The following is a 12,841-nucleotide window of genomic DNA, read 5'->3' as shown; positions in this document are numbered from 1 at the left end:
AACAATGAAACCTTTTTTTTCCAGTGAGAGAGATCACTGGGGCAGGAAGTAAAAGGAAAATCTCCCCAACAGGAACCCAGGCAGCGATAGCCACTTACAGAGATTGCAATCTTTCCCCACCCTATCCAAAACTACTAAAAACAAAAAATTTTGGCTTGGGGTCCACTGTAACGTACCAACTAGGATTCCTCTAACTACTCTTCAGTGTTTACTGCACACTCTGTCTGTGTGTTCTGATTTGTTAATAAAAGGCAGGCCGTGGCGTGGCACCTACAGTGCAATCTGGAGGGTTCTCTGCATTACACTGTAGTGAAAACTCAGTGATCGGCAAAGAGCTCAGTCAAATGTCTTTGACAGATGAAATGCTGGCTCCCTCTCTTGCTCACTGCTTTTCTTCATATTTTATATCATTAAAGTTAATGGGTTTTGGTTACTTTAGGACACATTTGCAAAGCACGTTGCTGTGCTTTATAACTGTGCTGCAGTGCTAAATGAGAAAAAAAAAACAGCGGTATCTCTGCAGTACTACCATACTTCTTTTTTATATATCCACCCCTTAGTGTTACTCACTTGACTCTGAAGGTCATAAGAATTCTTAGCAAGCAAGATTTGGGGTGTGTCCCACGCATAGCATCCAATGCCCTTCAGCCAGGTAAGATCCTCCTTGTAGAGAACCTGCAAAGACAAAACAATATGTAGGTTAACCTGGATTTTTTCAGCTAGAATATTTTGAGATAGATATTTGATTTTCTTTCCAGTGTCTGTATTTATCAGAAATCTGCAATTTTTGAATACATATGAAAATTAAACTTAAAAATAAATATAAAATATTTTTGTTGTTTTGTTACTTACATCACTCAAAATCTCATTGGCTTTTTTGGCGCGAATGACACCCTGTTCGTCTGGTAGGCATGTCCATTCGTGGAGATATCGGCGGTATTCAATGTCACTCAGGATCTGTTGGCATCTCTTGGCAACAACGTTGTTTATCATGTCAGTTGGAAGATGAATCTTTGTTTTATTATCCTCATAATTCTTCTTGTAGGGCAGCTAGGAAAAATGAATGAATAAGAAACTATAACATAACAAGACAGAAGAAGTATCCTATGCAAACAGTCCTACGTGGGTATACAGATCCAACTACATTTCTGGTAAAGTTCTAACTGAATTTATATGAGCTGGTTTAAACCTAGTTGTAATATCATTTGCATTGTTCTTATCAACTGCTAGACAATTCAGTACTCTTATCAAAGCCATTGCTTAATAGGGATTTTAGATCTGTTCACTGTTATGAACAGACATGTCTGAATTAAATACACATTAGGTTATGGTCTAGTTTGGTTGTACTTGACCAGCAAGAATTTCAGCTTCAAGCCTATAATCACATGCATACAAGCACTCCAGCAGAATCTAGAATTTGTGATTTCAGATGTAGTGTGACATTAACCTATGACTGGAGGGTCTTATCTTTTCACACACCGTGTGTATGCGGAGGCCGAGGATGGTGGTGCAGAGGCCTCCAGTTCACAACTTAAAAATGCAGGAAACCCAACAGCTCAACCTTATCTATAGCTCGCAGTCTAGCAGTAGTTAGTCACGTTCAACTGGTCTTGTTCTGAAATGCTGAAGAGTTTTCAGCACTCTTCCAAGTGTCCAAATGTATTCAACAATGCAAAGCAAGTCCAGTTCAATGTGCCTAACTACTATTAGCTACACCATGACCTGGATAAAAAAATGAGTACCTTCACAGCGAACCCTATAAGGACCTGTATATGCACTAATTCCATCCTTATCTTCAATCTAAAAACTCTCTTCCTTTGCTTCAAATTCTCCTTGGGCATTACATTTTGTGTAAATTTCATCCTGGTTGTCAGTTTTTTTGTATACCTGGCAAGTGTATATATTGTTTAGCAAATTGCTATTGTACATGAATAAACAGTCTTACCATGCTCCTCATCTTCTGGAATTGTAATGAACGCACAACACTTGGGAAGTCATCAATTGTGATGCCTGCAAGGTAGTGTCCTTTCTCCTTTTCATAATGTTCTTTGTACTTCAGCTATAAAACAAATATTTAAATTAGTCATGGCTTTGTTTACAGGCCTCAGATGAGAAAAATCCATTAAATATCACAACTTTAATTACAAACAACTTTACTTACATCACTTGAAACAAGCTTTGAGTGTTTGGCTCCAACAATAGGAATGTACTTTTCATCCAGTTGGTAACCCAGAGCTTTGGCGTTATCCCATGAGTCTTTGTACAGTTTCTGGAGGAAAAAATATTGATGTTTTTAACAACAGACATCAAACCTGTGTCACTAAGCTAGTTTGATATAATGAAAATCAACTTACATCACTGGTAAGTTTGGACATCTCTCTGGAGTGGGTGATCTGAGGAGTTTCAGCAGAGCCAATGTACTGCCCTTTTTCAGCGTTAAAGGTTTCTTTGTATCTCAGCTAAACAGAAAGACAAAAAAATACAGTGCATCTGAACTCAAAAACAAACATTTTAGGTATTTCAGCTTACTAGTCCCTAAAGCAGTTTGTTAGTAACACACTTGCTATCCTAGGGTTCCAGCACTCACTTACTGTACTATAGCCAGGGCTGCTGATAAGGCAGTACAACTGGTCCTGTTGTACTGGGCCCAGGCCCCCTCAGCTAAACAAGGGGGCCCAGGGCAGCCTTATTGTTCATTTTTGCCTAATGAATAAATGGATTTGACTAGACCAAAGCCTCACTCCTACTGGCTTATATTATATTTCCCATCAGGTTAACAGAGAGGCCCAGGAGATGGGATCAGAGGAGGGAAGTTTTTTTCATTTTCGAGGTGTAGGCAGATAAAGTCAGAGCTGCTTTTCCACTGCACCCCGGGGGGGGGGGGGTGTAGGCATGGTTGGGGGGGCCCTTCAGGAGGGCTGTATGTATGTGGCCCCATGATTTCTAACATGGGGCCTGACTATAGCTATTGAGAACCAGCATTGTCACCCTAGGACAGGAAGTATGTTAGGACTACACTGCACCCCCTCTTCTCTTCTCCATAGCATAGAAGTAGGCAGAGCAAGGCTGAGCTAGCTGCCAATCAGGCAGCAAGGTGAATCCAGACAATAGTGCTGAAAGCCTTCAGAGCCTGGAGTGTCCCCCTGTCAGAACACAACAGCTCAGCAGGTGGGATCACTGGACTAACCTCACATGGTTAGTACAGTGTCTCTGACCGGAGCTGACAGTTTTTTTTGTGCAACCCTCTGGATTGCGCAAAAAAACTGTAGTGTGTGCTTTAAGGTAACACAATGTAAAAAATGCAGGTTACCACATTGCACAGCAAGGTCTAAACCACAGTGTGTTATAGTTTTGAATTGCTCCTGGACGTGCTGGTACTGTATCAGGCAACATCCCCACAATGCCATGCACCCCAAAGCACATGCTGTGTGGTGCATTAAAGCTCAACTGAACCTTTTGTTTAAATCAGCTAAATACATATCAGGTTCATCAAAACAAAAGGTGTTCACTACCTTACAGCTTTTTACAGCCACAACGTGAGAAAAAAGCCTGTCACTTGGTAGCGACTGCAGAGTGGGACCCTTTCTTTCTGTGGAGATTCAGCTTATTGCAATCTGCAAAGCTCAAGCTCCCTGCTGTATGGGAAGTTCTGGTTCTGATTCAGCAGGAGAAGTGTCAAACCTATGAAATAAGGCCACTACTTCCACACAGAGAGCAAGGGTCCCATTCTGCAGCATGCTGGCCAGGGGCAGGGTTTTACACACAAGCTGTTGCTGTTTTTTAAAGAAAACACAAAGCGCTTTAAACTAATTTAAACCAAATGTTCTATTGGGCTTTAAGAATTTCTAATATTTAGTGCATTAAGGTGTAATGCCATACCTTGTAAAGTGAATGTGCTGCCTTAGCACACCTTAAAAGGGTTGTAAAGGCAGAAGTTTTTTTTATCTTAATGCATTACGATAAAAAGCCTTCTGTGCACATCAGCCCCCCTCAGCCCCCTAATACTTACCTGAGTCCCATCTCTATCCAGCAATGAGCATGAATCCTTCGGCTGTCCGCGACTCTCCCTCCTGATTGGCTTAGACACAGCAGCGGCACTATTGGCTCCAGCTGCTGTCAATCAAAGTCAGTTAGACAATCAGGAGAGAGAGGGGGCGTGGCCCAACCACAGCTCTGTGTCAGAATGGACACACGGAGCTGCAGCTCGGCTCGGGTGCCCCATAGCAAGCTGCTTGCTTTGGGAGCACTCAACAGGAGGGGGGGGGGGGGCAGGAGCACCGAAGAGGAACCCAAGAATAGGAGGATCCAGGCAGCTCTGTGCAAAACCACTACCCAGGGCAGGTAAGACTTTACAATCACTTTAATACATGGTAATGGCTTGCAATAACTTATTTGCTATAACACATAATGCATAGTGAGAAGAAGGTCTTAGTTTGCATTACCTCACCATAAACTCTCAGCTATCATCGCCCATGGGTTGAAAGTGGTCAGCCCACCACAGTTTCAATTCAATAATTTCAAAAAAAAAAAAAATATATATATATATATATATATATATATATATATATATATATATATATATATATATATATTTTTTTTTTTATATTTTTTGCATCATAAAATGATTTAAGATACTTTATGGGGTGTTAACAGTTGCTACACAGATTTTCAGCAATTGTCTATCATGTCAATAGTAATTTAGAGCTGGGAAAAGGATGAGAAGAATTTACTATGCGACGAAAAATTGTTCCCTATACGTGCTACTTTATTTCAGTTATTTTTATCTCTAATCTGATTATATTCTCATTTATCCCACACAATTTCTAAATATATCTGTAAATATTTTAACTTGCTTCTATAAGTCAGTTTGTGTGTTTGGTTTATTGGTTTATCCGGTGTGCTATGATAAATATTTTTAATCAAGCTGTTATATTTAAGGCTGCGTTTACTTTTTTTTTCTACTACAAAATATACACGTGAGGATTATGAAACTACAAAAGTAGTGTTAACTGTGCATGTAAACCCAAAATCTATTTTTCAGTATGCTTGGCATTATGTCTCTCTGTATACAGTTTTCTTAGACAAATTGTTTTTTTCAATAGCAAAGTTTCTTCACTAAAGTTTCTGCCAGTAACAGAATTTCCTGTTGCTGACTGAGAAAGTTAAGCTGATACCTTAAAATTAGAAGCAGCGTTGTCAATCTGCAATGGTGTTGGTCCACTGTGTTTTATCAAGTCCAAAGTCAGCACAGCCCTCTACCAGGAAATTCTACAGCACTTCATGCTTCCCGCTGCTGACCAGCTTTATGGAGATGCTGATTTTATTTTCCAGCAGGACTTGGCACCTGCCCACACTGCCAAATGTACCAATACCTGGTTTAATGATCATGGTATCACTGTGCTTGATTGGCCAGCAAACTTGCCTGACCTAAATCCCATAGAGAATCTGTGGGGAATTGTCAAGAGGAAGATGAGAGACACCAGACCCAACAATGCAGACGAGCTGAAGGCCACTATCAAAGCAACCTGGGCTTCCATAACATCTCAGCAGTGCCACAGGCTGATCGCCTTCATACCACACCGCATTGATGCAGTAATTAATGCAAAAGGGGATTGAGTGCATACTATACTGTACATGGACATACTTTTCAGTAAGCCAACATTTCTGTTTTAAAAAAACTTTATTTTATTGGTCTTATGTAATATTCAAATTTTCAGAGATACTGAATTTTGGGTTTGCATCTAGCTGTAAGCCGTAAACATCAAAATTAAAAGAAAGAAATGCTTGAACTCTATCACTCTGTGTGTAACGCATCTCTGAAATATATTAGTTTCACTTTTTAAATTGAATTACTGAAATAAATTAACTTTTTTATGATATTATAATTTTATGAGATGCACCTGTATAGCAGGCTGATAATGCGTCTGATCATTTCAAGGCAAGAGCTTAACACTGCCAGGTTTTCCAGATTAGAAAAATAAAACGTTGCAAAACATTCACAAAAAAAATAATTTGGTTAGGAAAACTGTGTATAGTGTGACATGATGCTAAACATACTAAAAAGATTTTAGATTTACATACACATAAAAAATGTGCCCCAGAGCAGCATGTCAAATAGTCATTTAATTTAGTTGATTGAAGCAATATAATGCACACCCAGATACAATGGTATCACTGAAGCAAGAAGCTTCAATGATGCTCTGTAGACCCATGATTTCAGAAATCCACAGTGAATAATTGACATTCTATCGAACACTGGTTCATGTGACAAATGGCTGCTTCCACTTTAAGGAAATATATGCTTACATCACTTTGGTTGATGGCGTTGGCCTTGGCAAGCACAATTTCAGGTGTATCAACCACATGGGAGAACTTTTCAAAGTTGTCAACTGCATCCTTTTTGTAGGCTCTCTGCAAAAAAATAAGGAATACATTACTTCATTTACTGTAGCCTTCATTTTTTAGCTTTAGATAAATGAGGAGGTGCTTAATATTGACTAGATGGCTTTGTAATAGCACACTACCTGCACATCATATGAAGTATGAAGACGTATGAAAACGGCAAACTATAAAGCCCAAACATACCCTTCATACTCCACAATGGAATAATGATAATTTTATACAGACCTGGTTGACCAGCTCTTGAGCCTTCCTCACTTTCTGGTGCTCTACAGAGTCCAGAGGAATCCATCCACAACCACGGATCCATTCAAGGTCAGATTTGTATACGGCCTAAAAAGAAAAAAAAATTACATTAGTGGTTAATCTGTATTGAGCTGTTGCAGATTAGGAATACTCCTCAATCACTCACATCACTCTGTAAGTCATAGGCCTTCCTGGCTTGTATGCAGTCATTCTGGTCAGGGTGGCATGTCCATTGGTGAAGATGAGTACGATAATCAATTTCACTGGCCAAGCTCTGTCCAATTTTGGCTTGTTCCAGATGTACCATGTCAGGAGGGATGTGGATCTTGGACTTCAATTTTTCATACAGCTTCTTGTATTCTCTGTCATTCTGCATAATGTTGACATGCTTGAACCACTTAAGTTTAGGATCAGCATCTGCATTGGGAACTCCAACATAGTGGCCTAGTTGTTTGATGTAGTCAGCTTTGTATTTCAGCTAAATAGAGGAAACATAAGACAGTATATTTGACTCTGAGAATATGACAACATACGTTTGTTTGTATATTTTATTACCTGCAATGGTGGACATAATCAGCAAATAGCCCCTGTGTGAAAACAAATTCCCACCTTCCCTTTATTTAGCTCCCAAGTACAATTTCCACCTGTGTAGTAAAAAAAACTGGACAATGGTTGGGGCATCGTGAAAAATGTTTTCTACTTCTCACCTACCCTTCCCTTAAATCCCAGAGGGCCACAGTCTCTGTGTTATTAATCAGCCCTTAGTGTTAATAAAAATCCTTTTATTATTTACAGTCAGATACGAAGTTCTAAAATTGACAAAATAAACCAAATATGTTTTTTTTTAATCATTTTTTTTTTTAGCAATAATAGGGACGTTCACTATACTCTTTATTTGCAAATCTTCCATCCGACATATAATTTCCTGCTCATGTGATTGACTTACTGCTTCTCACTAGTACTGATCAATGATTATAATAAGTGGATCTTCCCACTGAAGAAGTGACTGCAGGAAGTTCATCAACCACATGCCGACCAGCCGCCGTAGTTGTACTGCGGCAGAATGGCACGGCTGGGCGAAATGACGTTATGTAACGTTGTTTCGCCCTGTGTCCACTAGGGGGCGCGTGTGCACCCCCCCGCTCGCTCCCCGAGCTGATGCGAGTGCCCGGCGGTCTCGATCACCGATGGGCTCCCGCGATCGCTTGGGGCACACGGAGAACCCAGAACTGTGTATGTAAACACACAGTTTCCAGTTCTCTGTGGGGATAACTGACAGATCGTCTGTTTATACAGAGTATGAACAGTGATCTGTTATCTTCCCTGCACAGTCCCCATACCCCTTCAGTTAGAACACAAACTAGGACACACATTAACCCCTTCACTGCCCCCTAGTGTTAACCCTTTCACTGCCAGTGACATTTTTACAGTAATCAATGAATTTTTAATCGCACTGATCGCTGTATTAATGCCAAAGGTCCCAAAAATGTGTCAAAATTGTCCGACGTGTCCGCCATAATGTCGCAGTCACGATGAAAATCACTGATCGTCGCCATTACTAGTAAAAAAAAAAAATTATTAATAAAAATGCCATAAAACTATCCCCTATTTTGTAGACACTATAACTTTTGCGCAAACCAATCAATATACGCTTATTGCGATTTTTTTTAACCAAAAATATGTAGAAGAAAAACGTATCGGCCTAAACTGAGGAAAATTTTTTTTTTTTATATATTTTTTGGGGATATTTATTATAGCAAAAAGTAAAAAATAATGTGTTTTTTTCAAAATTGTTGCTCTTTTTTTGTTTATAGCACAGATAATAAAAACCGCGGGGGTGATCAAATACCACCAAAAGAAAGCTCTATTTGTGGAAAAAAAAGGATGACCGCACAATTGTCAGTTAAAGCGACGCAGTGCTGAATCGCAAAAAGTGCTCTGGTCTTTGGCCAGCCAAATGGTCCAGGGCTGAAGCGGTTAAATTCATGCGTCTGAAACAGCAATAGATTAGGCACTGAATGAAGTTTGCTAAAAATACTTGTGCTGTTTTGCAAAAGAACTGCAATTTCTTTTCTAAAGTGGGATTGCATTTAGCTACAAAAACATGGAACGATAAAGTAATAAAGACTGCATTTCATATTTTTATTCTTAAACTGGGAACAAAAGGCTCATTAGGATTGCATGAGTTTTGTTAATGTTCTTCTAAAAGTGACTGTGCAGGCATAAATTTAAAAAAAAAAAACACATGTGCATACAAATTAGGACTAAAGCAATTCCCAAAATCCCAACACTATATGATCTCTAAATAATCTGCAGACATGATTACCTCACTCTGGGCAATGCCACTCTTTTTGGCATGTCTTATTTGAACAGCATCATGTGGCATAAAGTAGCCGGTGGCTTTGATATTGTCCCAGCCAGATGTGTAGAGTTTCTAGAAAACAGAGATTCACAATTTAAATGTTTTTGCCCAAGCAGGACAGAAATCAATAGTAAAGTAATACTACACAGAATATTAGCTAAAAACACAACAGAAATTAATAAAAGAACAACTGCTAGTATTTAAGTTTCTAGAGTCTAAATACTAATTGCTGTTGATTCACAAACTGGGACTGGCCGCAACTGGCGCGCAGGGCATAACAAAATTTCTTGAGAATAAAAATAGTTTACAAACTGGTAACATTTTTTATTTTCTAAGAAATTTTATTTAAGAAAATTTGTATTTTATTTAAGAAAGTTTATTTAGAAATCTTTCATAGACTACGTGAAATAAAATAGTTCTGCATTTTCTTTAAATTGTTGGTTTGAACATTATTCCTTTAATATTTATGGTTTCATTAATAATATCAAACAGTTAATCACCAAAACAAAAAAGGTTTGAAAACTATTGCAACTTGTTTCCTTAAAGTTGAACATCAAGAAGATCATATCATCTAGTTAAGCATACATTTATAAACCTATGAAATGAGTCGCTTCTGGCAGTTGATGGCCCCACCACCCCTCCAGTACACAGCAGGTGACTGACAGCCCCAGTTGTTCCTGTTTTCCTATGAGACTCTTTATAGGGGATGTGTCCTTTCCCTACACTTATGTCTCAGATTACACTCAGCTGTGTACTTTGTAGGGTGTGACATCAAATCCATGCCCCTTGCCTTCTGGAGCTAAAAAATGCTTTGTAAACTCCATACTTTCAATGGCTGTGGAGAAGAGAGGGCTGCAGATAAACAGGTACAGCTTATGTAGGAGGATTTGCTTAAGTACCTGTGAGTATATGTAAGCGTTTATTATAACTTTAGTCTGTCTTTATATTTGCCTTTTGTAAACAGCAGCACACTCAGTCTAGGTGACAATGGGCCAACGCTCAGAGCCAATCAGTGCTTTATTACTTTGCAAAAGCTTGCTTATAGGATGTCTGTATAATCAAAAATGGACATATATATTATGGCAGAGCGTTGCCCTACCAGGGTCTAGAAAGAGATTATAACCCAGAATTCTCAACCAGGCAGGTTGAAGGGCTCCAGGAGGTTGGCTTCATGGAGAGGAAACTGGCTTTTCAGTTTCCTCAGTGGTTGGTAAAGTCTATTTTGGGACCTGGAGCCTGGAGATTTCAAAATGATCTGGGTGGGATAAAATCTTCAATCCTGGGTCCAGGAATTCAGAACCACCAGCACACTAATTGTTAGGTGTGTGCTGGGCTATTAGTTGTGACCTGACCATGGTTCTGGGCTCCACCCCAGCAGACAGGAGGTCTGGCCCAGGAATCAGAAGAGCTTAAGCTAGGAGGGAGATGTGAGCCAGAGCAGCAAAGGCGCTGCTAAGTCTATGGTCCAAATGTTGGTGGGCAAGCAGTCTGTAGAAGACAGACAAGGCCTGGAGTGTAAGGCCAGAGTAGCAGTGCTGCAAGTGCAAGCCAGAAAGGCTGAATGTTTGTTTTTTGGATAGTAGACAAATGCTGAATACCCCTGCATAGGAAACTCCTGTTATGGTGTTTTTTTCTGAACTTTCTTTTAATAAAATTGGGCAAGAAAAGCCCTTAAAGATAAGAAGAAAATGAGTGTCTGAGTCCTTAAAGATCTACTGTTGATGCTAGTTTTCACAATATATATAAAAGTTCAGTAAAGGGTTAAAAACTAAATCACTAAAAACACATGAGCAAGGTAAACTGAATATTTGAAGATGGTATAATACATACATTGTTGGCGTTCTTGGCTGCCTCTTTTGCTGTTAGCATAAGAGGGGAGTCATTCACAGAAGTGTAATGTGTCTTAATGTTGTTCCATGCTTCCTGATATTTAATCTGGGGGAAAAAATAACATTGTAGTAAAGTAAATATTTTAGACATTTGCAGACATCAATACTTAAAGTGAGTGAAAATTGGGAATTGAAGATTGGGAGTTTTTCTTAGCACTTAGAACCAAGAGATGTTTTCTACAGCTTTCAGATCTGGATAGCATCATAAACTCACTAGCATCTTAGGTATCAGATATGGCTTGCAACACAAGCATTATACAATAGAATCAGCTCTTTAACAGACTTGGCCACATACTGTACAAATATGATAACATTTTAATCAACCTGGTACGTGTGACAAAATGTTATCTTGTTTTGGAAAAGCAGAAGCAGCTATAGGCTGACCACAAACTCTTGTAAGATTAATATATGGAGATATTGAAAAAGAGAACTATACAACACCACCCATCATATTTATAAATATAAAAATTGCTACATATAATACACATGTATAAATGTATATTATGTCGAGCACTTTATAAAAAAAAAAAAATAAAGCACACTTTATAAATATGAGTGGAAGTGCTGCTATTCTTATTCTTACATTTTTAAGTCATTATCATTTGTGATAATTATATATTTTTGCAAATATTAGGTGGTTTAGGATTTTTTTTATTGTAGTAAGTGTAATTTGAGGTTGTAATTTTTTGAGATGATTAATCATTTCCTAAAAATATTATACAACACATTCCAAGTACAACAGAACAAGCATTATTTTATTATAACAACTAAAACTTTAACAAACCAATAACACAGTATTTTAAACTCTGCAGTAGCAGAAGTAAACCGAGGTTTAGGCACTAGAAAAAAAAACTAAATTTTTTCAATCTCTGATATTAAAAACTTTCCTTTTACCTTAGCCTGACACAATTTAACCCTTTTAGTAGCAGGCATCAATTCATGCACAAATCTGAAGCATTTTTCTATCCTTGGTAGTTAATTGCTACTACATGCTGCATTCCATTGTTCCCTGTATGTATCTATCAATTGCTAACTTGCTAGTGAATATTCATGTTATCACAAGCATGATCTCACTAGCAAAAATCACCTATTTTACTCAGTCTAAATACAGCCATACAAGGATCGAAATTTGGCCACTTCAACATTTCGATCCATGTATGGGCACTGTGGTAGTACAGTACTATAGCCTGCAATGCTGATCAGTGTTTTCTGATGGGGGGGGGTCTCCCCACTGTCAGAATACAATAGCTCAGCAGGGAGGATTACCCCATCCACATCAAGTGTGTGGATGGTGAAATTGAGTACTCATTTATCGCCTTCCTTAGCGAAGTTGTGCTGGTGAAGACATTAATTAATTTTTTTGTTTATTAAATCACAAAATCCATAAATACAGGTTTTCCATTTTGAACAAGGTGACAGCCATGTTGGGCCAGAACATGGAAAATATGGAGTTACCACTGGTGAAATAAAATTATTTCCAAGAAAAAACAAAATTGCTTTTTGACTACTAAGGAAAAGGGAACTTATCTATGAGAAATACTTACATCACTGCGAATATCTGCAGCTTGTTTGGCAGTGACATAATCCACTCTGTCAACGACTGCAGTAAAATTGATAGTTTCAGGTCTTGTTTTATACTTCCTCTACAAAAGAGAAAAATAGGTCATCAATGTGTCTTTCCACAGGCATTAGGTGTAGTGTCAAATAAAGAGAAAAAAATATACATCGCTCAAGATGTCCTGGGCAAACTTAGCCTTCTTGACATCATGTGATTCATTTGGCATCCATCCAATACCACGCAGCCACTCAAGATCTGACTTGTAAATTGCCTATGGACAAAAAAAAAATGTTCAATTAGAGATTTGTGGTGAATTCAAACTTAGCCAATAACACCAGGCTTTTTTGTCGAATCTCGAAAATCTGTTAAAGATAAATATGTATCTAA

The 12,841-nt window shown here is 38.4% G+C and overlaps 1 protein-coding gene across 22 annotated transcripts in view; it reads right to left on the bottom strand.

Annotated features, from left to right (window-relative positions):
• The window catches only part of NEB (nebulin), a 309,390-nt gene that overhangs the window by 108,026 nt on the left and 188,523 nt on the right, over window positions 1-12,841 (bottom strand). For all 22 annotated transcript variants that reach the window (XM_073634160.1, XM_073634162.1, XM_073634163.1 and 19 more), the window contains exons 79-90: window positions 12,621-12,725; window positions 12,441-12,539; window positions 10,838-10,942; window positions 8,972-9,079; window positions 6,812-7,123; window positions 6,628-6,732; window positions 6,307-6,411; window positions 2,355-2,459; window positions 2,162-2,269; window positions 1,946-2,059; window positions 853-1,050; window positions 571-675 (exon numbers count right to left, since the gene is read on the bottom strand). In XM_073634160.1, the coding sequence (XP_073490261.1) occupies window positions 571-675; window positions 853-1,050; window positions 1,946-2,059; window positions 2,162-2,269; window positions 2,355-2,459; window positions 6,307-6,411; window positions 6,628-6,732; window positions 6,812-7,123; window positions 8,972-9,079; window positions 10,838-10,942; window positions 12,441-12,539; window positions 12,621-12,725 (1,569 nt within the window). The remainder of the gene's footprint in view (window positions 1-570; window positions 676-852; window positions 1,051-1,945; window positions 2,060-2,161; window positions 2,270-2,354; window positions 2,460-6,306; window positions 6,412-6,627; window positions 6,733-6,811; window positions 7,124-8,971; window positions 9,080-10,837; window positions 10,943-12,440; window positions 12,540-12,620; window positions 12,726-12,841) is intronic.

Source organism: Aquarana catesbeiana, linkage group LG06, assembly GCF_042186555.1.
Source record: "Aquarana catesbeiana isolate 2022-GZ linkage group LG06, ASM4218655v1, whole genome shotgun sequence".
In the NCBI taxonomy this organism is placed as follows: Eukaryota; Metazoa; Chordata; class Amphibia; order Anura; family Ranidae; genus Aquarana; species Aquarana catesbeiana.
Note: the sequence above shows the minus strand (reverse complement) of the source record. Positions and strands in the feature narration are given on the sequence as shown.